At 36.3% G+C, this 25,349-nt stretch overlaps 1 protein-coding gene across 1 annotated transcript in view; it reads right to left on the bottom strand.

Moving 5' to 3' along the window:
* Positions 1–25,349, bottom strand: part of LOC136260159 (uncharacterized) — a 66,301-nt gene that overhangs the window by 5,419 nt on the left and 35,533 nt on the right. The window contains exons 19-39 of the mRNA XM_066053790.1: positions 24,730–24,834; positions 24,409–24,490; positions 23,785–23,898; positions 22,120–22,405; positions 20,202–20,247; positions 20,064–20,147; positions 19,433–19,568; positions 18,985–19,107; positions 18,860–18,929; positions 18,694–18,811; positions 18,568–18,608; positions 18,356–18,491; positions 18,195–18,292; positions 17,301–17,412; positions 17,086–17,242; positions 16,929–16,995; positions 15,203–15,269; positions 14,939–15,036; positions 14,715–14,841; positions 14,618–14,659; positions 3,029–3,094 (exon numbers count right to left, since the gene is read on the bottom strand). Coding sequence (XP_065909862.1) covers positions 3,029–3,094; positions 14,618–14,659; positions 14,715–14,841; positions 14,939–15,036; positions 15,203–15,269; positions 16,929–16,995; positions 17,086–17,242; positions 17,301–17,412; positions 18,195–18,292; positions 18,356–18,491; positions 18,568–18,608; positions 18,694–18,811; positions 18,860–18,929; positions 18,985–19,107; positions 19,433–19,568; positions 20,064–20,147; positions 20,202–20,247; positions 22,120–22,405; positions 23,785–23,898; positions 24,409–24,490; positions 24,730–24,834 — 2,175 coding nt within the window. The remainder of the gene's footprint in view (positions 1–3,028; positions 3,095–14,617; positions 14,660–14,714; positions 14,842–14,938; positions 15,037–15,202; positions 15,270–16,928; positions 16,996–17,085; positions 17,243–17,300; positions 17,413–18,194; positions 18,293–18,355; positions 18,492–18,567; positions 18,609–18,693; positions 18,812–18,859; positions 18,930–18,984; positions 19,108–19,432; positions 19,569–20,063; positions 20,148–20,201; positions 20,248–22,119; positions 22,406–23,784; positions 23,899–24,408; positions 24,491–24,729; positions 24,835–25,349) is intronic.

The following is a 25,349-nucleotide window of genomic DNA, read 5'->3' as shown; positions in this document are numbered from 1 at the left end:
AGATTCCCTACCCTGAGGAAGCTTCCACTGCAAAATGGTTAATTATACTGTTCAAGCACTATGGAGCTACAAATACATGAAAACTTTTAAATTATTTTTTAGATTTTTTTTTATTCCCAGGGTTACCAGCACCCCTAGCACTAAAGATGTTAAAAGTGCTAGACAAATACCAAGATCAAATTTCAATCAATGAGCTGGAGCCACCTGGTTAGGCTTGAGTCTATTATGCTCCAAAATTAGCCTATTATGCTTTTTGGAATTTTCCCAATTTTCTGCCTGTTATGCTCTTTTAATTTTATGCTTTTCAGAAATGCATTATGCTTTTCAGTATTTTGTCTTTCTTTGTACAGGCATATGATACAATGTTAATGGAGAAGTGTCATGTGCTCCAGAGTTCATAGGCATATTAGAGCAGGGGGTCTGGGAGATATGCCCCCTCAGAAGGTATACACATTTTATTGTCTAGATTTGTAGTTTTGTATGCAAAGAAATGTAATGTATCATTTATGATTGATCTTCTGAGTTGTAGCAATCGGTATTCAAAGGACAGCAACTGCTCAGTATAATATGTAATTTGCATTTGCAGCACCATGCCAAAAACACAGTAGCCTCATGGGGATAAACACTTAAATTGTTCTCATTCTCTCTGTGGCATGCAATGACTGTTCTATTGGAGTGTTTGACTGTTCTATTAGAGAATCTCGAAATATTTTCCTATTAACCCAGTCTCACTCCAGACCTGCAGCGACTTCACTATTTTCAATGTCCAAACATTCATAGCCATCTGACTCAACACTAACCTTATTATTATCAGAGTTTGTATTGTCTTCCAATCAAGCTTGCAATAATGATAATCATCATATCACGATGAGAAGTGTCAAACCCACAATGAAAAACATTCATTTTGTCGAGTGGTGAAACCTGTAGTAGTGCATCATTGTCGAGAATCATTTCACCATTCAAAACAGGTTAGCCCTTGACTTTGTGACTGTTATAGCAGAAGTTATACTTTAATAAATATTGTAACAGAAATTTTCCCGTTATGCTCCTAATTGTGCCCCATTATGCTAGTAATATACTTTATGCTTTTCATCCCCTATTATGCCGGCATAATCGACGCAAGCCTACATCTGGCCCTCAGCCAGTACAAGTTCAAGTACTCCTAGTGAAAGTGGACAGGTCTGATGTGATCTAGCTCCTCTACAGCGGAACGTAACCATGTCACCACAGAACTATATGACAACTCCTTCTAAAGAGAGACAAGGAAACCAAGTTTCAGTCTTCTGTAAAATACAGCAGCAGCATGACCCATACCACCCCTTAATGTTGAAAATACAAGGGGGTAAAAGAACCAATCTCATACATTGTTCATATGTCCATTGTTTCTCATATTCAAAATGTCGATAAAGTGAGAATACTTGTACCACGATATGAAGGTGCATTTCAATTAAACACTTTGACATCAAAAAAAATGCTTTCTGATGTTTACCTCTCCTGGATCCTGAAGCAGAAACGTCTACATGAGTTCCATCCTCATAATTAGCTGTTGCATATCAAAGGGTCTCACCTGTAAGAGGCTACAACGGATACATGAAAATGGCATTTTCTGGTTCCGTAAAACCAAGTATGTCGCCCACCCACACTTGCTGTACTTGGCCACACAACAGGCTATTTTTCAGAAATTTTGTAGTACTCTAATAGAACACACTTTTTTTTGAGCACTTCGATACAACGCATACAGAATGTTCTAGAATTTCCCTGATAGATCTATGAGTTATCATTCTAGTGTACTAAACCAGAACTTTCATTCAAAAAGGTAGAAATTGAGTGAGATGAGCAACTGATAGCAGTGGCAGAGTGGTAAGGGCTTGGGTATGTAGGTGGGGAGGTCCCTGGTTTGAACCCTGGAGAAATTTTTTCCAACATTTTTTGCACACCTATTTTTACTTCTCAGTGACTGTTCTATTAGAGTATCTCGATTGCATTTTTCACATGTTTGGTTTTGCTTTGTATCTCCTTAGCTAGTACTTTCAAACCACAAAAGGTTTGCACTACGATAGTAGCTTCATGTACAGAGCAATGTTCAAGTTATTCCGTAAAGCGGATTATCCTGTAGACGTGACAACAAATTGCTTTGGAAATTTTCACAATCGCACATAATTCCATCATTCTTTATGAAACTTGGGCTGTATATGTGCTGCATTATGCTCTTACTGCCCTCCAAATTTGAAGCCAATCAACTAACGCATGCATGAGTTATTGCAATTTTTCTAAAGTGTGTGATTAGAAAATTTACATAAGAAGATTAAGAAGAAAAAATACGAAGAAAATAAGACACACTTTGAAGGCGCATATCTCAGTGATGGCTGGGCAGCTTCAGCTCAAATGTGGAATAGGAGGTTCCCACCCCAAGGGAGTTTCCACAGCAAAACTGGTTAATTTCTGTTCAGGCACTATTGAGCTACGAATGCATGAAAATGGCGTTTTCTTGGTTCCTGTATAATACACACTTGTCTGTCACGCATCTGCACTAGCTGTACGTGGCCGCACGACACACTATCATGAGTCCTGATAGTCTCACCCAACTCTTCAGGATTACTGTTTCCTTGGCTGAAACAAACTATGACTAATACTGGTATCCAAATTGTTTGAAAAACATGGTTGGTATGAACAATGCTCCTTCCAGCAGTAATTCCTTGCAGTCGATTATAATCGCATGCCCTTAACAAGCATAATAAATTTTACAAATAATTCCTCCAAAAATTATATGTGAATCTGCCTAATAATGAGAGTAAATGGTAGCATCACTTTGATCATCCTAATATTGCCAGAAATGTGGCAGATGGAGAAGGTGCACCACAAAAACATAAGGCAAATGGTTTAAATTACATAATAGACTACAATGTGCATGCATACATAACTACAATTAACATGCACCATATAGTTTACATACACACATACTGTACAATATACTGTATACATGCAGTAAGTAAGATCAATACAAAATAAATATGAGGCATTAACTTACATTCCGTTTTATTGTGGATGCGATGATTGAATTAAACCTTAATGTGGAATGAACCTTCTCTCTGACCTGTAACAATTGTTATGCACAAGTTAAACATAATTTATGCAATCAGACAAGTAAAAATGAAAATTTTACAAGCTAGTAGGGATCATTACAAGGAGAATTATCACCTGACAATGGCTGACATGAAAACTTAATCCCTATTATAGGCCATATGTTTCACATTTCATTTACCCTCTAGTAGTTACCCAGTAGGTTGAAAATAAATAAAAATATAAACATTCTGGGAATAACTTCAGCTAGCTACACCTGTTTTATTAGCATATAACCAGTCTCAATCTTTAGGAGCTAAAGTCTTTCTGAAATGGGAAACTATATTCCCTTACACTTTGCTGCTATACTTGCACAATATCATGAGTCTACAGCCATTTTAGTGTTCTTGTTAAGGGGTCACGTGATTTTCTACCTTTGGAGACCTGCTGCATCTGTGAAACACAGAATTAATTTGTTGTGGCCTTAGTCCATATAATTCACGGTAAACCAGCATGGCAAAAGTAAGAATTAACTTTAGGTGTATATACAATAAATTAGGAAGTATACAAGCTAGTAGAAATTATTACAATAAAAAGTGCTTAACCCTTAATGTGCATGAAACTGTTAAGGAGTGCATGTTTACCAGGCTTGTTGTAATTGTGATGGTAATTGTACTAATCATTACCATTTTTCAAGTAATTACTGTTAGAAATTCTAATTAAACAGGTAATTAATAACTAATCATTATCAAATTTTGGGTAAGTGTAATGATTAAATCTGGTAAGTAATTACAACAAGCCTGATGTTTACAAAAACAAACTTATATGGTGAGGTAAGGTAGCCTCTCCTAACTCTGTTAACCTAAACCAAAATTAATATACATAGAAAGCTAAATAACCACTGCAATAACAAAGGCTTACTTATTACAAAGCTATAAAAAACTATGACAGATTTTTTACAATGGTGCATTCTTTGTCTCAGTTGCCATATTGATTGTGGGTTCAATTATGTGAACTGTATCTAATCCAAAACAGCCAAGCTGTAAAAAAAGAGTGCGGCCCTGAGAAAGGCTATGGTGAAAAAAGATGTGCAATCCAAGGTGGCGGCCAAGAAATGGCTGTGATGGTAGGTTAATGGTAAAAATTTTAATAACGACAATTCAGGTGAATTTTGTGCCAAGACCAAGCGGCACCAAATTCACCTGAATTGTTGTTATTAAAATTTTTACCATTAACCTACCATCACAGCCATTGCTTGGCCGCCACCTTAGATTTCACATCTTTTTTCACCATAGCCTTTCTCAGGGCCGCACTCTTTTTTTACAGCTGGGCTGTTTTGGATTAGATTTCACTTCTTTTTGTATTTGTATACCCCAAAGCCGGCCTATGGCCAGCTTTAGGGCTTTTTAACCTGTCATTTTTTCTTTCCTACAGGAAGAAGAAAAGATGAAGCAGGGTGATTTCTTTGTAGCTGATCTCTCTGCAAGGTGATCCTTCTAGCTGATCTCTCTACAAGATGACTTGTTTGTAGCTGAACTCTCTACAGGGTGATTTGTTTGTAGCTGAACTCTCTACAAGGTAACTTCTTCTAGCTGATCTTTCTACAGGGTGATTTGTTTGTAGCTGAATTCTCTACAGGGCGATTTGTTTGCAGCTAAACTGCTGAACTCTCTACAATGTAACTTCTTCTAGCTGAACTCTCTACGGGTGGCTTGTTTCTAGCTGATCTCTCTACAGGGTGACTTGTTTCTAGCTGAACTCTCTACAGGGTGATTTGTTTCTAGCTGAACTCTCTACAAGGTAACTTCTTCTAGCTGATCTTTCTACAGAGTGATTTGTTTGTAGCTGAATTCTCTACAGGGCAATTTGTTTGCAGCTGAACTCTCTACATGGTAGTTTCTTTGTAGCTGAACTCTCTACAATGTGACTTCTTCTAGCTGAACTCTCTACAGGGTGACTTGTTTCTAGCTGATCTCTCTACAGGGTGACTTGTTTCTATCTGAACTCTCTACAGGTGATTTGTTTGCAGCTGAACTCTCTACATGGCGGTTTCTTTGTAACTGAACTCTCTACAAGGTAACTACTTCTAGCTGATCTTTCTACAGGGTAATTTGTCTGTAGCTGAATTCTCTACACGGTGATTTATTTGCAGCTGAACTCTCTACAATGTGACTTCTTCTAGCTGAACTCTCTACAGGGTGACTTGTTTCTAGCTGATCTCTCTACAGTGTAACTTGTTTCTAGCTGAACTCTCTACAGGGTGATTTGTTTGTAGCTGAACTCTCTACAAGGTAACTTCTTCTAGCTGATCTTTCTAAAGGGTGATTTGTCTGTAGCTGAATTCTCTACAGGGCAATTTGTTTGCTGTTGAACTCTCTACATGGTAGTTTCTTTGTAGCTGAACTCTCTACAATGTAACTTCTTCTAGCTGAACTCTCTACAGGGTGACTTGTTTGTAGCTGAACTCTCTACAAGGTAACTTCTTCTAGCTGATCTTTCTACAGGGTGATTTGTTTGTAGCTGAATTCTCTACAGGGCGATTTGTTTGCAGCTGAACTCTCTACATGGTAGTTTCTTTGTAGCTGAACTCTCTACAATGTAACTTCTTCTAGCTGAACTCTCTACAGGATGACTTGTTTCTAGCTGATCTCTGTACAGGGTGACTTGTTCCTAGTTGAACTCTCTACAGGTGATTTGTTTGCAGCTGAACTCTCTTACATGGTGGTTTCTTTGTAGCTGAACTCTCTACAAAGTGACTTCTTCTAGTTGATCTATCTACAGGATGACTTGTTTCTAACTGAACTCTCTACAGTGTAATCTGTTCATAGCGGAACTTTCTACTGGGTGATTTGTTTGCAGCTAAACTCTTTACATGATTGTTTCTTTGTAACTGAACTCTCTACAAGGTAACTTCTTCTAGCTGATCTATCTACAGGATGACTTGTTTCTAACTGAACTCTCTACAGTGTGATCTGTTCATAGCAGAACTTTCTACTGGGTGATTTGTTTGTAGCTGAACTCTCTACAAGGTAACTTCTTCTAGCTGATCTCTCTACAGGATGACTTGTTTCTAACTGAACTCTCTATAGTGTGATCTGTTCATAGCGGAACTTTCTACTGGGTGATTTGTTTGCAGCTAAACTCTTTGCATGATTGTTTCTTTGTAACTGAACTCTCTACAAGGTAACTTCTTCTAGCTGATCTCTCTACAGGGCAATTTGTTTGTAGCTGAATTCTCTACAGGGTGATTTATTTGAGCTGAACTCTCTACATGATGGCTTCTTTGTAGCTGAACTCTCTATTAGGTACCTTCTTCTAGCTGATCTGACTACAGGGTGACTTGTTTGTAGCTGAATTCCCTACAGAATAACTTGCAATGTAATATAACTGAGTAAATTATACATGCAGCTGAATGCTTTATTAGGGTGACTGTTCTATTAGAGTATCTCGATCTCACATTTGCTGCACGTAGTTGCCTTTCGAATCATAACTCAGTGATTTGTAATCTGATTCTTCTGTACTACTGCAAGAACTTTCTACGATGATTATTCCAGCTACATACGATTTTCAGCTCGTTGCTCTAAGTGGTTTGCCTGGTAGACACAAAAACTAATAGTTTTTTTATTCATAAAATCGATCGCGTAATTTTGACACATGTTAGGTTTTGTGTCATATCTCCATGGTCTTTATCCCGATTCCTTTCAAACCACACAAAGGCACTCCTACGATGATTGCTCCATCTACATATCAATTTTCAACTGATTCCTCCAAGGGGTTTACCCTGTAGGCGTGACAGACCTTCGACCTTATTTTACGCAAATAATCGGTCATAACTCCGTGAATGTTCATTGGATTCCTACCAAAGTTGGTACGGAGATCTGCCTTAATGAGCCCTTTAAGTGTGCCAAATTTCAGCCCAATCCGAGCACGCATTCGTGTTTTATGGCGAATTTTGCGAAGTGTGCGAAATGAAGAAGATGAAGAAGAAGAAAATAACGAAGAAATTGAAACGAAATTTTGTTCGCTCGTATCTCGGAAATGGCTGGAGCGATTTTCTTCAAATTTGGTATGTAGACTCCCCTAACTGGGCGGCACGTCTCTAGCAAATTTGGTTCAAATCGAATAAGGGATCACAGAGCTACATAGGTGTGAAAATTGCGTTTTTTTTCTTCCTGTTAATATACTCACAGTGTGGCGCGCCGGCTTCTTGGGCCGCACGACACACTATCGTGTGTCTTGATATGCCCTGATTTTTCATTGAATGGCAATTCAATTAATTTAGACTAACGAGCAAAAAGTTATGGATTATTAAAGAATTTTATGCTTCTTTCTTAAAATTTATTTTCACAGTAAGTTTTGGTTCCCATAGTTTTGTCATACATTAAACCTCTAGGTATCATTTTAATCCTTATTACTATATGATAGCCAGGCTCAAATAAATGCAGGGGCTCAAGTACACAACACATACGTCATCCCAAACTATGAAATACATGTCTGGATCCATTTTTAATGCTGGGGTGCTTAAAAATAGGCTATAATTCCAAATTTGCATGCTATTAGAGTCTATACTGGATAAACGTGTTTTACCTTGTTGCAAGGGAAGATTACAAATCAATTATATATGCAAGCACTCTCAGCACCACTTTATCAACAACCACTCTGTGCCTCGTGTTCTCTAAGAAATAAATGCCTGTACCTAAATAGAAGCCAGGCTTATTTAAACACCAAGTCAAAAATGATATATATGAAATAAATGCCCAGACTTTTATATGGATAAATACAGTAAAATGGCACAAATCACACGGCCATACAGTGAATGGTTTGAAAGTTACAGTGATTACATACATAAAAACCTATATTTAAACAAGCAAATTTAGTAAATTTCTGTAGCACCACATCAAAAGAAAGAACAGTGGCAAAACATGTGTCTCCATACTGAAAAATCACTAAGAAGTAAGTAACCATTACGTGAAATTTCTATTAAATAAACAATTTAATTTCATAGAAATCTGTTAGAAGCATATGGGTTGCATTTAAGGTATGTTTGGACTTTATTATACCCAACCAATGCCACTAAGGACTATGACAGTATGGGAATAGTGCTAAGCAAATTGTTAAACTACATTTCCACAACTACAAACCACCAAATACACACAAATGTGATTTTAGAGTAGTGTGCATAATCAAGACACATGATAGTGTGTTGTGTGGCCCAAGAAGTCGGCACGCAACACCGTGAATATATTGACAGGAAGAAAGAAAATGTGATTTTCACGCATTCATAGTTCCATGCTTCCTTTGTGAAACAAGACAATTTTTACTGTGGACATGCACACCAATGTCAGTATTCCACATTCCAAATTTTAGCAAAATCACTTCAAGAATTTCCAAGATATGAGACTTCAAAAATTGGCTTAGTTTCTTCATTTTTTTTCCCATCGTTTTGCACACTTACAAAAATTGCCATAAAACACGAATGCAATATCCGATTGCCTTGAAATTTTGCACACAGATACAATAAGCAGTCAAGGAGTTACTAGCGATTATTCACAACAAATAACACAAAATGTTGTCACACCTACAGGGTAAACTGCTTATGGGAAGAAGCTGAAAATTGATACGTGGATAGGTTAACTATTGAACCTCAAACCTTTTGTCATTTAAAAGAAATCGAGCTAAAGACCGTAAAGATACAGTGAAACAACCGACAGTGTGTAATAATTACGTACACAATCAAGATTAGCTTTAAAAAATGAATACTTGCCACACCCGCCAGACAAACCACTCAGAAGAATGATTTAAAAATCGGTGTACAGATAGATTAATCACCCTAGAAAGGCTCTTCAATAGTTTAGAAGAATCCCACAGAGCTATAACTGGGGGTCTGACACCAACTGGAATCCAATACAAATCCTAATAGAGCAGTCACCCTGAAGAGAGATCAGCTAGAAACAAGTCACCTAGTAGAGAGTTCAGCTAGAAAAAGGTCACCCTATAAGATAGTTTTGCTAGTCACAAATCATCCCGTAGAGAGATCGGCTTGATTAAGCCACCCTGTAGAGGGTTCAACTACATTTCAAGTAGAGTCGAAACAAATCACCCTGTACAGAGATTAACTGGAAATTGTAGAGAGATCAACTTGATCAGGTCACCCTGTAGAGAGATCAGCTGGAAACAAATTCCCCTGTAGGAAGATCAGCTTGATCAAGTCATCCTGTAAGGACATTTCATGGCCCCCAATAAAGGCCAGGGTGCAAAAAGATGTGAAACCAAAGGTGATGGCCAAGAAATGACTGTGATGGTAGGTTAATTGCAAAAAATTAATAAGGCAATTCCAGTGAACTTGGTGCCGAATCCTAGGAGAGGCAATGCAAATTCACCTGAATCGTAGTTATTGAAATATTTGTTATTAACCTACCATCACAGTTTCTTGACTGCTACCTTTGATTTCTAGTACATCTTTATTCACCCTGGCCTTTTTGGGGGCCACACTCTTTTTTACAGCTTGGCTGTTTTGGTTTAGATATTATATTACAGCAAATCCTTGTGTTATCCAAACCTCGGTTTTCTGAACACCTTGATTACCTAAACTGACTGTTCAATTAGAGTATTTGTTAATAGTGTGCCTTCTAAGCAAATGTATGTTCTATTAAAGCAGTTGAAAGGAACTCTGTATATAAATCAATGTGCTTTAGTTGTTCCAAAAATTCACTCTTCTTAACATTCCTGCCTAACACTAGGAATGAGGGTGTTTGGATCACTGGGGTTCTCTCTGTTCCTTATTTTTAATTTTCTATATATGTCCACAAACGCGAAGAGTAATAACATGAGAAACAGACAGACTCATAGACAAAGATGGAGACTACAATATGCAAAAGGCAGTGGAAAGAGGAGAAAGCTGTGGGACTGAAGCCTTTCCAAATGGGACTTATCAATTCTTCCCCCCCAGAAAAATATCCTGCTGAAATTCCACTTCTTGAAGTATGACTGTGTGTTGACTCCCTCAACTGGAGATGTGCAGATACCTATGTGTCCGCTAGGAGGTCTCCAACTATTTTAGAGAACCTCTCCAGAAGTCTCTTAGATTTAAATGTCTCATTATTTCCAAGGATTTTATGCAAATCATTTTCTAACCCTAATAGAACATTCAGATTAGTGTTGTTCCAGTATCAGCTAGTTATTACAGTTCTAGTTCCAGTTTTGGATAGTGCTGAGCGATAATATCGATAGTTCGATACTCGCAATCAAAAACTCATTATCGCGGTATGATAATTAAAGCTTACTATCACGATATTGCTGTATTATATTATTATTATTTGGGAGAAAAGGGCAGACAGCAAAGCTGATTAAGCCCAAACAATTACAAATTATAAGTGCTGTTCAATCAAGTTTGAAAATGTAGCTGTAAGATTACTAGAAACATTGTTACCAAGTTTATCCAACTGTTTTGTAACTCTTTAGGCTTGCTTATTCGCAAAATGTTTGGTTGCAAGGCCAGGGGCATAGCCAGGATTTTTTGAAGGGGGGTTCTAGCACCAGCATTGAGTTACTAGAAGCAGGGGTCTGGGGACACAGCCCCCAGCCGCTGAGAGACTTTCAATATTTTAATAAATCAAAAGTCAGCAAATTACTATATTTTATGCAAAAAGTACATTAATTATGATGCATTAATTGTCCCTGGGATGAAGGTAGTACTAGATAAAGTCACCTAGTGGAAACAGACAGCATAACACATAGAGACACATATAGTAATCTGTAAGTGATGGTTATATCTCACTGTGGTATAGGAGCCATGAATCCACTGATACAAATGACAATCAAAACAATATCACTGTACAAATATGCATAGCATGAATTCATTTTGCATAACACAAGTGATAAATTACTGGAGCTCTATATCTTTAAACACTGCACACCAAAGCTATAGCAGTATAAGGTCATGCTAAGTTTTGCATTTAATGTTGGAATGTCTGAAAAACTTCATATGGACATGGATATTTAGCTACATGCATGTTCTATTAGAGTATACCTGACTGCTCTATTAGAGTATATACCTGACTGCTCTATTAGAGTATATCGATCTTTTTAACAAGTTTTGAAGAGGGCTCATGTTACCTCTGTAAATCCTTCCCTGAGAGATGAATGTAAGCTTTATCAATTGTTGTGCCGTGCCATTACACTATATTGCTTGTCCTGCCACACTAAATGGTGTGTTAGGATCCTGCTTGCAGAAGTCTAAATTTTACAGGGGGGGTTCCGCAATCCCCCTTCCTACGTCTCTGAAGGCTATAACAAGCTGTGTATATTTATAGGCCGCCCACGTAATTAGTCGATCGCTTCGCGAAGGGTCCAGAATTCCACTAAAAATGCTGCTTGAGAAGCTGGCTTAGCTGTTTTATAACTGCTTGGCTTGCTTTATCATGGAAAAGTTTGGCTGCAAGGCTGTACCAAAAATTGTAGAAATATCGTCCGCCCACTCAATTTCCCGGGCTGGATGTAATGCCCTTTCCTACCACCCCCAGCACAAGAGGCAAACGTGCTGGATAAGAACTGAAAAACGGGACATCTAAAAGTCCCTAGGGCCATTTGTTAGGCCCATTTCCGGGGAAGCATCTGGTGATCTAAACGAGATGGAGCGGCTTCCACGTCCGCCCACTCAATTAATCACTAATTGATGTAATTGCAAGAAAACCAAGCAAATAGTAATCTATGATGGCGTTAATTATGCTTAACGCTTAACATGCATTGAATACTGGGAACTTGACTGAAGATCAGTCAAAGTGTAATTATCGTGATATTAGGCATTCCAGTATCCGAGATTTTTAAATAAAAAAATTCTCCGTATATTCCCCAATAGAACCCAGGCACAAAATAACAACTCGTGTTTAATTTGGGATTTCTCCGTAGTGCGAGCTCCAATGAGGATGAAAATCGCTATGGGGTTTGTCCACACGCTGATCATCATGAAAATCTTAGTTTTGTCGTGCGCGTTACATATAAGTAAGTTTTGTGTTGTTTTATAATCTTTTCAAGCCTGGTAATGTATTTAGAATACTTTAAAACTTTTAAAAACGTACTGCCGGATGGAAGGTAGTCACTGGTGCTTACTTTAAAGTGCATAGTTACTTCGCTCGGGTTAGCGATTTTCAGCTCCACAGTAATTTCCTGATGGCTGTGTCATTAACTCAAAAATACAAACCACTTCAAAGTCGGCACAACAATGCCGTAATTGAAACCACAACTCCACCTTAGGTATTCTTGCATCATTGTGACACCTTTACTTTAGTTGTTTACCTTTATAAGTTGTTAACTTGATGTTTTTGCTTACTTGAGATAGCCTCTTGCCTGTGGGTATGCTCCATTGTATTGAGAAGTGTGCAATAGGTGAAACATATTTGCTCACCACAAAGCATACAAAGATTGTTGAGATCCGATACGATCTGAAGTTACTCCCATTACGTGTACAAACCTGCAGCTAGAAGCAACTGCAGTTTCAAGGCAGTCTAGATTGCTAGATGGCTTCCTGATTCAATTGTGCCATTTTCCCCTTTAAAATGTATGGGGAGCCCTGGAGAAAAAAAAATACCTTTTTTCAGTTTTTAAGCACTGTGTATGCCAAAGTAGTTAATACCAACCCAACAAACTATATATTTCTGAGATCGGCATTCAATACTCTATCTATTGAGCATATAAAAAGTTCATTTTTCCAAAATTTAAAAATCGGGCTGGAATGCCTAGTGATATTATCGTTAATACTCCAATATCTATCGTGATAGTAAATTTTCTATTATCGCTCAGCGTTAGTTTTGGAACCATAATCTTTAATATTACAGTTCCAGTTCTAGTTCTGGAACCATAACCTTTAGAATTACAGTTCTATAGTATTAGTTTTGGAACCATAATCTTTGTTATTTAAGACCATAACCCACCAGATTGATATAAGTGCTGACAAACTCCTTATTCCTAACCCTGACATCTACCACACCAGAGGCCACAGTAAAAGATTTATGTTACCAATGACACGGATAAATTCTTATAAATACTTCTTTTTCCCATCCGCTATTAAAATTTGGAATTCCTTACCCCCAACACATGATAGACTTAAACAGAGATCAAACAATTCAAACACAGCCTAGCTGGTCTAGAGACTGTTTAATTAAGAATGATTGTAATTGTACTATTGTTTTGTTGTTTTTTTCTTTTTGTGCACTACACTCTTTGAGGTCTGCACAATATAACAAATAAATAATAAGTTATATATGCTATAGTCTTGTCAGGTTTAATTGTTTCATGTATGTAGCTAATACTGTAGTTATCAATATTATTACACAAATAACTATAGCGCTATGTAGGGTGGTAATTAAAGACCTGTAGCTAATTATCAAACACCGAACTAGACATAACAATGTGACTGAGCCAGCATTGCATTTGGCATTCTCTTCTAATATTATAGCTAATCACTTGTTTCAAGCAGTGTTTAGCACATGCATACATGGTTGTAATACATACAGCTTTATGAAGTTATACACTACATTGTGTTTTTGTCAGTAGATAACATTCTGGTCTTGTGAAGAGAATAAAATCTCATTGGCAAATACTGTATGGTTATGACCAATTCCAGTTCCAGTACTAGTTCCAGAACTTGATAAATTTTCTTTATAGTTCTAGTTCTAGTTCCAGTTTTGAGGAAAGTAAAATTATAGTTCCAGTTCCAGTCTTAAGGAAAGCAAAATTATTGTTTCAGTTCCAGTTCTAGTTCTAGAACTGGAACTGGAATAAAAGGTCTGGAACTGATCCAGTACTGAGAACTGGAACAACACTAATTCAGATACCCTAATGAAGCAGTAAAAGTGCTTCATAAATGTGTTCCTAAAATATAAACTTAAAACTATTTTTCCACTTAGACATAATTTCCAAGTGTTTCCACTTCTCTAAAAAGTTGTTTGTACTGCTCATAAGTGCTGTATAGTTATTAGCTTCAGAAATTTAGTTATAATGCTAAAAACTTTGCCAAAACAGCTTTTCTAAATGTACAGTGAAACCTCAATTATCTGAACACCAAATCGACTGCTCAATTAGGGTATTTTGTCAACAAATGTATGCTTTATTAGATTAGTTTAGCAAAGCTCTGTATATAAACGTATTGATGTTTGATTTTATGTACTATTCAATTATATGAACACCCTTTGCCCCCAATTAGTTTGGATAATCAAGGTTCCACTGCATGGCAAAACAAGTTAGTATTTCACTTGAATTTTATCTATATATTTATTTATTTTGGTATTTTGGTAAACTTTGAGACACCACGAAAATTAAAATTGTTACAGTTTCTGGGGGGCTGTACCCCCCAAACCCTCTGCTGCCAGAGATTCTATACTCTGGTCACACTCCCTCTCATAGCAACAACTTCCTCTACCACTGAAAAATACATGCAAACAGCAAACATGTTGTACACATACATTCATATACCAAGTATATTTATCACTATAGGATTAGAATGTTATCGAAAACATTGGTGCATGCACAGATCAGGACTATGACTACAATATATACTAACCTTTTCTTGTTTGACAACATAGAAAAGGAATATAAAGAAGCCCTATTGTGTGTGAATGGGAAATAGATACAACATGTCAAGACAACTGATGGTTTACCTGTAGTGAATTTAACACTGTAAATATCCATGAAATTACAATAGTGTTCTCGGTAACAGCAAACATTCCAATAATCCATGTACTACCAAGTAATGGTAACAGTAGAACGGCAGCCAGGATAAGTGATCTGTGAAACAAATATATAATATTATACAATACACACCATATATCATAATTTTTGTAATATGTACTGGAATTGCTACTATGTCAGTATCAATACGTACTTTGATGTTTCAGTGCGTGATCTAACTCCACTCTTAAGATTTCTCCTTTTACTCATGTACACCAATCTCAGAGATGTGACCAAAAATATGAAATTTACCTGTGTAATAATTTGTAGCTATGTAAAGTTGCTATTGAACACTTCACTTTATAGAAATGTTTTGATAATCAGATTGACTAAAAACATATATGCATAATTGTGATCAAATAAATTAGTGCACAGTACATCACAGGAATAATCATCAATAATAATCAAACAAACTAACCAGAATAATTAGCAACATTGGAGCAACAAAAGCCCATATAGTTCCCTTTTCTTCTGATAACCAACACCTATGCAAAAGTAGAGCTAAGTCTTGACAGCAACGTCTATGCAACCATGTATGATAAATTAACAATAACATACAGGTGTAATCATTCATCATTAAAATAAAGTTTGTTCCCTGATGCATTGTCTAATATGTAGCTATGAGGTTTACAAAAGATGCACCTTATTTATCAAACATAATTAGACACATAGGAAGGGTACAAGGGTTACACAGTTCAAATATTGGTCATAGCAAGAGTTCATAATATATACCAAGGAGAGTGTCCTACTCTCATATACACCTGTAGAAGGGTGTATCATAAAGTGATGATGTAATGACAGGTTGTGTTTTGTGATGCAAGAATGCAAGAGAAGTTGTAAAAGTGCAAAAAATGTTAGCACTGTGGCACACATGCACACTCAGAAAAGATGAATGGCCTAGCTAGTAAGAAATTCCTTTGCTACCATAAAGCCATGCCTGTAGTTCAGTGAGAAATGCTGAGAGCTCAAGTTAGTTCTTTTGCTAGCAACATGTACTGTATAGTAGGGACCACAAAGGTTTGGGCATGGCCCATGAAAAAACACCACCCAAAAGCCAGCCTCACTTTTCCTGATGACGATGAAGCAGTATTAGTTAGGTAAAATTAAGCCCAAACAAACCTTCAGATTGACCCAAAATGCTTTTAACAAGTTGCTATGATTTTTAAAAAAATTATTTAACAGAATTTTCTAGTGACTAACTGACTGAGTAAAGGACTGACTGAGTGATTGATGCCTTCAGACAAGCATAACTCGATAATGGCTAAGGCTACATACGGGCTTGATTTTTTCACTGTTCGATGTCACTTCACCCAGACACGTGCCTTTTGGCATACCGCAGTATGTACAATGCATTCTTCATGGACTTACCAGTGTCCTCCTTTGTGTCCAATTCATCTTTGCTGACAGCGAAGGTGTCAATTTGGTGGTAGCATGTCCTTTATAACAAAAATCGTCCATATGTTTCATAGTGGCTACTTTGACAGAGATGCTTTTTGAACAGTTCTTGATTCGTAATGCTGCGTAACAGGTTGAACATAGCTGACAACAAAGCATAATGGATACTTCACTTTTCAGATGATAATTGATAGCTGGGACGTGGCGCCATTTTTTTCTTTTGATGTGGTATGCGTGGGTTTCTACCAATTTTATTTAAGTTAACAAACAAGTATACAAAAAAATTGGAATTTTCAACTAGAGTAGGGACCATAGCACATCGATAAAAGTATGGAAATGCACAGTAGGAATATAACACTTCTTATTGTTTTAATATCATGCCCTACTCCAGTACTTTTCATCGATGTGCTATGGTCCCTACTCTAGTTGAAGATTTCAATTTTTTGTGCACTTGTAAGGTACATACATGTATTATGTTACGACATCATTAGTACAACAAGAAGAATAGGCAAATTCGGAAACATTGCATCATCACTTTACAATATGCCCTTCTACAGGGGTATATATGGGAGCTCCTCAGTATATTTTATGATGGTCATAGTCATTATTAGCAATACTTCACGTATGGTATACGAATTGGTTGTACATGCAGAGCCACATGCATATGAATGTAATGGTAATTCTTAATAGACAACTACAATGGTACTACAACATCAGCACATTATAATCTCTACTATCATTAAACTAACACTCTTTCAGTTCCATAATGATTATGTGATATTCCAGCAGATATGGCTACAATTGGTATCGGAAGTCCTAAACAGAAAACATATGAATATAATTTTTATATTGAACACAAAAGCTAGGTACAACTAAACTATTTTGTTCTACAAGTTAGACACTTACCCCAGCCTAGACCTACATAAAAGTATCGTTTGGTGAAAAACCCAGTGTAAAATATGAAATTCAAATGTACAAAGAGGTAGATGCCTTCACACAACATCCATGAAAATGCAGCAAGGAAGAAGTATTGCAACAGTCCAGCAACTACTCTGCATGCAATCTAGAGTTGTGTATGCCCATTTATACCAAAATTAAAATTAAATGATCATTATACTTACCTTATTTTCTCTTGCAGTTTCTATACCACTTACAAATATTATCAAGCCAACCGTAAGAGATAATGCCAGATTAAAATGGTTGAGGTTGTGAATACCTTTGAATATAGATTTTCTGCAACAGAAAATTAAATACAGTGAACCAGACTATATGCTGTAGTTAAGTGATGTCAGAGGCAGATTCAGACTTTTAAAAGGGGGTTTCCACTGTGGAACATGGTATTAGGAGCTCCATGCAGTCAAGCAACCTATTTGTAATATTTCAAAGCAAATATTTACTCCCCAACAATGTTTCACTGTTAAAGTTTATCATTTGGGTACATAGAAAAGCAACTGAAGCATTTAAGAGTGGCTGTAATCGGTTAAAACATAAAATTAATACAATAACTATTTATTATATAGGGTCATCTATTGCCTATTAAGAAGTCTCAAGTGATGTTGCGACAAAAGGAGGTAAAATCAGTGTTTTGTCACATAGAAGTCTTGTAATAAATGTTTCTTTGACTGATGATCTGATTTTAGTTTTACGACAATTTTCAGAAGCTCATCAAGTCATATTAAAGCTCTTTCAAAAAAGGTGGGCTCCATGTAGCCCTTATGAACTCTACCTCTGGATATACATGTACTACTGAATGGAATTTTATACATCATCTTGTACAATTGATGACATCACAACGGGTCAGTATTATTAATGACAGCAGAAAAGGTTTGGTGCATAATGGTGAGTATTGTGTACTGTATACCTTCTTTGCCAATGACACACCTAAAATATTTATATGCTATATCATTATTCATGTTCTTTTAGACACATGTAGTGGTTATGTATACTTTCCCAATACAGATGTATAATGCACAGATATGTAGTGTTATTTCACGCCACACAAACTTATTCACTACCTCCAAAACAAAATTGCCAGCATTGTTAGAAGCAGAGCAAGTATTGAAATTCCACAGCCAATATAACTAACTATAGATAAAGCCTTGGCTCCATTAGGCTGTGAAGGATAAAAATATTTCATACAGGTATAGAAATGAAGATAAAATTAATCTTTGCTTACCGAAGACTCAGATGCACCCTTCACATCTACCATAACAGCAAAACTAGTTAAATGTGATGACTGACAAATAGTAAGGTTGGAATCATTTGGTGATTCATCTCTTGTAGTTATCAATCCTTCATCTGACCATGTTGAACTTTCAAATGGAAATAATAAAAAAAGGATCCATACCTTGCACACTATATAGTGTATGCATATGTACGTATACATACCTATGAGGTTGCCAAAATACACATCTTTGTGGTTTAGAGTTCTAATAATGTAACAGCACAATTCTCTTAATGCACAGAATATGAATAAAGTTCCTCGCTACCTACTGTTACTATTCATCAACATACCTCAGATTCACTAAAGGTTAACAATAAGTTACCATCCATAGGAAGTTGAGTTTTGTTAGTGCTCCCTGTTGTAAGCTTGACCACAAGGACAGGAGATGAAAGATTGAACTTCCCATCCCTGTTTATGATACATGAAGGCATCTGTATATAGAACAAAACAACTCACCCATCAAAATCATTAGGAAGGAAAAAGGGATTACTCAGGTAAGTGTTAGTTACTACCCCAGGATATTCCTCTGAAAACATATGCCAATGCCCTGAGCATTACACAATTTTCAAAACTATACTTACTTAATGCTGCAGCTGGAACTTTGGAAGTAGCTGAAATATTTTCTATTCCATTCCCTTCCATTGGAAAAGTGATGTTTGTACCATTGTCTATGGCTGCTTGAGATAGTAGCTGAGCATCAATAACTGTGGTGAAGCCATAAGAATTTCAGTAGATAAAACATCACATGCATTAAACAGACTTCATATGTGACCGGATTTGCGAAAAGGTACCTTTTCCACACATTTGACATACCAGCAAACAAAATGATGTAACACTTGACTCCTTATACTGATTACCTTGCTCTTAATTTCAAAATGTAGCCAGATGCTGTAGCTACATTCATTGAAAAGTTCAAGCAATTATATGCCATGATCAAAAAGTTATGAAGCTTTAAAGTTCAAATAATGGGTCAAATTTTGTGTGTGAAAAAGGTACCTTTTCGCAAATCCGGTCACATATTGTACTAACCCATGTTTTTCCTGACTATTGTAATGTTAGCTGACTCGTTGCCATCAACTTTGAGAGTATTTCCAACCACAACAGACAGTCTTGCTGTGTTTTGAAGGACTTGTGTTCCCACACTGTTTTGTGATTCATTGTTATCCTGTAAAATAGTAGACTTATAATCATTATGTCATTGTCTCTAAGAAAACCAGTCTTACTGCATAAAGAAAAATGCCCACTGGACCACTCATATGGTTAGTCACTGACAGGGCTTAGAAGCAGACCACTTAACTGGCTGATTTTGACAGTGAAATAAGTGTATTCATGTAGTTTTGTAACTGTGGTGAAAATCCTGCTGTCATGGACATTATTCGCAGACTCATGTTTGGTATATACATATAAGATAAAAACATTTACTATGTGAGGAGAAGATCCAAGGGAGGATACACCAGAGTAGTACATGAAATAGAAGGTCAGCCCTCAGTACATGTAGATATTTTATAATTTTAAACTAAATTTTTTGGTGTTTTTATCTACAAATGTCTATACGTATGTAACAAATTATGCATTCTAAAGTGGTCTTCATTAATGTTTTGTAACCCTATTTGTTCATGCTTCTGCATTTTTAGATAAACTGTACACAATGATGACATACCTTATCCATTTCTTGGTTATTTAGTGTACTAAAAGAAGCCATGTTACTAGAGTCAAGGATGTTATCACTTATATCCACTAAATCCTGTAATTGATTTCTGTATTATACAAATGACAAGAAATATAGGTATGTACATACCTCCAAAATGTTTACACCTATTGCTGTTGGTATATCATCTGCAATACTAGACAATTAATACAGGAAATGCATGATAGTGGCCCTACATCACCAAATCAAATATAACCACAGAGTAGGTATCATGTACATATGTGACGGAAAGGAGGGGGCTAGGGGGCTGAAGCCCCCTTCGTCTGTGAAGGGGGCTTAACCCTCCTAAAAATGATATATCGCCAAAATTCATCTTCTTGGAGTATGGCTGAAAAACGTAAAAAAATCAGTATACTCTAATAGAATGCTTAAATACCCTAATAGAGCAGTCAAAACACTTCAAAAATGTGTTACTAAAAGTAGTGTAAAAGCGAAAAAAATTTTTGTCTACTGTGGGAATCAAATCACCGACCTCTTACTTGAATTGAAAGTTGGTGTCACAGTATTACCAAAGCACCAAGTATTTCCAGATCTGTAAAGACTCCTTTGTACTAGCTTATAAATGATGTGTGTTTATCAACCCTGAAACATAGTCTGCAAATAACCTGTTTTAAATACTTTTGACTAAAAAAAGTTGGTATTTTAGTTGAAATACTTCAAATTGTGCCTATAAATTAACAAGTACACAGAAAAATTCGGAATTTTCAACTAGAGTAGAGACCATAGCACATCAATAAAAAGTACTGAAACAAGCTGGAGTAGTGCACGATATTAAATCACAGTAAAACAATAAGAAGTGTTATATCTCTGCTGTGCTCAAGATAATATAATGGAAATGCACAGTAGGGATATAACGCTTCTTATTGTTTTACTGTGATTTAATATCGTGCACTACTCCAGCTTGTCTCAGTACTTTTATCGATGTGCTATATGGTCCTTACTCTAGTTGAAAATTCTAAATTTTTCTGTGTACTTGTTTGTTAACTTTTTTGTAAATAATTGGTGAACCATGCATACCGCATCTGAATGGTGTCATGCGCCCCAATTATCATCTGAAAAGTGAAGTATCCATTACGCTTCATTGTCAGCTATGTTCAACGCGTTACACAGCATTTTCGAATTAAGAACCGTTTGAAAAGCACCCTTGCAATCCATGCATACTAAAAGAAAAAAAGTGCCATGCACCTCAGTTATATCAGTTATCATCTGAAAAGTGAAGTATCCATTATGCTTCTTTGTTGGCTATGTTCAACCCGCTACACAGCAGTACGAATCAAGAACTGTTTGAAAAGCACCTCTGCTATCAAAAATAGCCACTATGAAAAATACAGACAGTTTCCATTACGAAGAGAAGCCATCAAGTGTTACCGCCAAATCGACACCTTTCGCTGTCAGCATAGATTAATCAGACACAAAGGAGGACACTGGTAAGTCCATGAAGAATGCACTGTACATGCTGAGGTATGCCAAAAGGCACCTATCAGGACAAAACGACATCAAACAGTGAAAAACCCAAGCCCGTAGCCTAGCATTATCAAGTTATGATTGTCTGAAGGCATCAGTCAGTCAGTTACTCAGTCAGTCAGTCAGTAGAAAATTTCATTATTTTTTTTTTAAATTCCGTAGCAACTTGTTGAAAGCATTTCAGGTCGATCTGAAAACTTGTTTGGGCTTAGTTTTACCTAACCAATACTGCCTCATCATAAAATCATCAGGAAAAATTGAGGCTGGTTTTTGGGTGATGTTATCCCATGGGCCGCACCTACTCCTTTGTGGTCCCTACTATACAGTACTGTCGTACTTATTGTACTGTATGATTCTGGTGAACTTTGAGACACTGTAAAAGCTAAAATGGTTATAGCTTCTGGGAGGCAGACCCCCTGTTGTCAGAGATTCTATACTCTGGCCAGCCCCCCCTCCCCCTCCTCACATCAACTACTTCCTCCACCACTGATCATGTATACAGTTCTTTAATATTTAACATCTCAATCACTAACAAATTCAATACCTTAAAAATGCATCTAAAGTACCTAAAGTGTTTCCAAGATCATTAGGCAAGATTGCCTCATCAATGGTACTTGTAATATCAGCCAATTTGCTACTAATAAGCTGTAAAACTTCAGGTTCTATATTGACTGTTAGATCTGCATTGTTTGGATCAACAACTCTTGCAGCAATCTCTTCAAGACGCTTTGCTTCCTCCATGATTCTGGTAATTTCTACTGTTGAGCAGTTTTCTACATTTGGTTCTTGCCAATCAACAGGATCACCATCACACAGTCTTGAAGCGAGTCCTTGACAATAATTCATATGCATATTATGCTAAGTGATACAGGCCTCATACAACAGTATGTTTATTGTACAACAAAGCATAACACACACACACACACACACACACACAATATTTGTAATATGGGTTCCAAAGATTTGCCTAATATGTATGTCCTCAGCCCTCAAGCTTTCATATCAAGCATTTCCCGAGTACCCATGTTACAGCTAATATGTAGCAGGCTAATATTGTAAAGGTGCAAATTCTTGAGGAACGTAACTTTTGCAGATTTCATGGTGGTTTAGCTCTCTGCAAAATTATTGTCTTTGAAAAGTAGGGGATTATCAAGGTTAGCTCTATCCTCTATAATAGCTAACCTGATTCAAAAACTCCATAAAATCATTCTGAAATTTGTAAATTTGAAAATGTAGCTCAAACTTTTTACGTATACAGTAGCATGTGGGGATCCCAAGCCAATACAAGTCCAACCACTGGTATATGCAAGCCTGATGAACAAAATTATATGGATTGACAGCAGGTAATCATGTGGCTACACTTGTTTATATATGGACGGATAAATCCTAGGGATTACGGAAAAGTTCAGTAACAAGATTTCGTGCATGCTTAAAGCTGTCACACCACTTAACAACTACAGTGAACCCTCAATTATCCAAACTCCAATGTGTCTAAGGCAATAGTAAAAGTGTTCAGATAAAGGAATTGTACAGAAAACTGATTTGTATCTGTTGAAATACTCTAATAGAACATACACTTTCACTTCAAATACTCTAATAGAACAGTCATTCACAATTCCTGAAAAACAATATATAAATGAAGATTGAGGCTCTATTGTATTTCATAAAGACCTAGAGGGGAAAGCATTATTGTAGAATTCCTATGTTCATCTTGTCTGCAATGTGGGTGTGGTCCATATTTCAAACACGTCATTATGCTTGTAAATAAACTATAGCACTAGTTTTCAAGGATAACAAAACACTCCAACTGAGTACATTTTGTAGGGAAAATCTAATTCATAGTAATAATCACATAAGCATTACTTAATTATACAATCAATTTTGGCCTGAATGTTTACAAAAAGAACTGATGGCAACAATGCCACATCAAGGAAGCTTGCTTTGATAAAAGTGACTTGTTCTTTTGAAGTGCATTTGATTGTATCTCTGTAAAGAAGTATATATGACTAATGTAACCTCTTTGATCTAAGGTGTGAAAAGTGATAATAATACATAATTGCACTATTAAATTCCTCTTCAGCTTAAACCACCTGCCCATTGTTCACTCGGTATCAACAATAAATGGAACCTTAGGAATCATTGATACTACTACTGGCACAAGACAACATCTAAGTTCAAGTAGGTAAGATGATAATACATACACACATACCAACTGATTCAACTCCACCAGGACATGATTGTATAATAGTTTCTCCTTTCATTGCAGTTGGCCATCTGATCCCCCATTCAGTATCATTTTCTGAGTGACATCCGATGAAGGTTTCTATTTAAAAGAATGTGAATACCCAATACTGTGAAGGTTTAGTCAGGGGAGGAGAGAGAGGCTTCAGCAAATTCACAATCAATTTTTTAGCTAAAGAACATAATAGGTACGATTTTATAAATTGGATCCACTAGAGAACATACACTTGAACACTTCACTTGAAAAAGATAGAGATACTTTAACAGAACAGTCAAGTACTACAACATATCAGCATTTTACAGTTTCTTGTATTGTATGGGAAGAGCAAGCGAAAATAGTGAAACTCAAAACAGTTATATATGACATTATAGCTATGCAGTTGAAAATGGTCAATTAACATACTGAACAAAATAGATAAAATAAGGTGCATAAAGGTTGGAAGCAAAATAGACTGACCTCTAGTAGTCAGAATATGTTTATATCACAAGAAAAATATAGTAAAGTGAAACATAACCATCACTTGCAAATAATACTCACCACAAAGATTCTACTGCAAAACTTTTATAATAACAGTATTATATGAGAGCTCACCATTATCCACTGAAGGTGGGTTACACACAAATGGATTTTGAGTACCATTAGGATATACACTGTAGTCATCAACGCATTCATCCTGGATGAGAAAATGGAACTACATAAATTTAATACAATATATAGCATGGTCAGTTCAAAATCAAATTGCATCTTTCGTTTATATTCAGGTGATTTTACTAGGCATGCTACTTTACAATCAATATTTCTTGAGTTCTGAATTTTACTTTAATGTTGTGGGCAACAGATCAGAAAATATATAGCCATTAATTTTCAATCCTAAAACTTGTTTACTACCGTATTACAGTGATTAACCAGTACCTTTTCACATTCTGGTCCAGCACAATTTAACTGAACATCAGGGAATCTATCACCATCACTGTCCAGACCACATGAACCATCTCTTCCAACAAATGGAGAGTTGCACTATACAAATGATGTACAAGTATAATATTCAATAAATAAATAAATCAAAACAAAACAAATATACAGTACACATGGTTACTCTCTGAGTAATGCCAAGGTTAATTCTGTATACAATGGATATATAAATTTTAGGCAAAACAAACAGTTGATAATCAATTGCAATGAAAGACTTGCCACTGTTGTAAGCCAAAGAGATTGCCATCATCATAAGTGCCATTCTACCAGATACCTGCAAGAACGCAAAACCTGTTAACTTCAACCATTATAAGCTGCAAGCAAATTACAAACTATTGCAAAAGAAGTTCCCATTTGGTATCAGATAGCTAAATTATGAAGTAAAGAATCCATCATAAATGTGATTGCTGCATTACAGTATGCTGTGCCATGCACAACCACTTAACTTTTATATTAGAACACATGACTACTTTATTAGAGTAAATCAATCTGAAGTTGTAGTACTACACTCCAACTACATTATATGATATAACTTTCCATTGATCATTTTTTAGGTTGTG

The sequence above is a fragment of the Dysidea avara genome, chromosome 7 (assembly GCF_963678975.1).
Source record: "Dysidea avara chromosome 7, odDysAvar1.4, whole genome shotgun sequence".
Classification (NCBI taxonomy): domain Eukaryota; kingdom Metazoa; phylum Porifera; class Demospongiae; order Dictyoceratida; family Dysideidae; genus Dysidea; species Dysidea avara.
The sequence above is the reverse complement of the archived record's forward strand: the minus strand, read 5'-3'. Positions and strand labels throughout refer to the sequence as shown.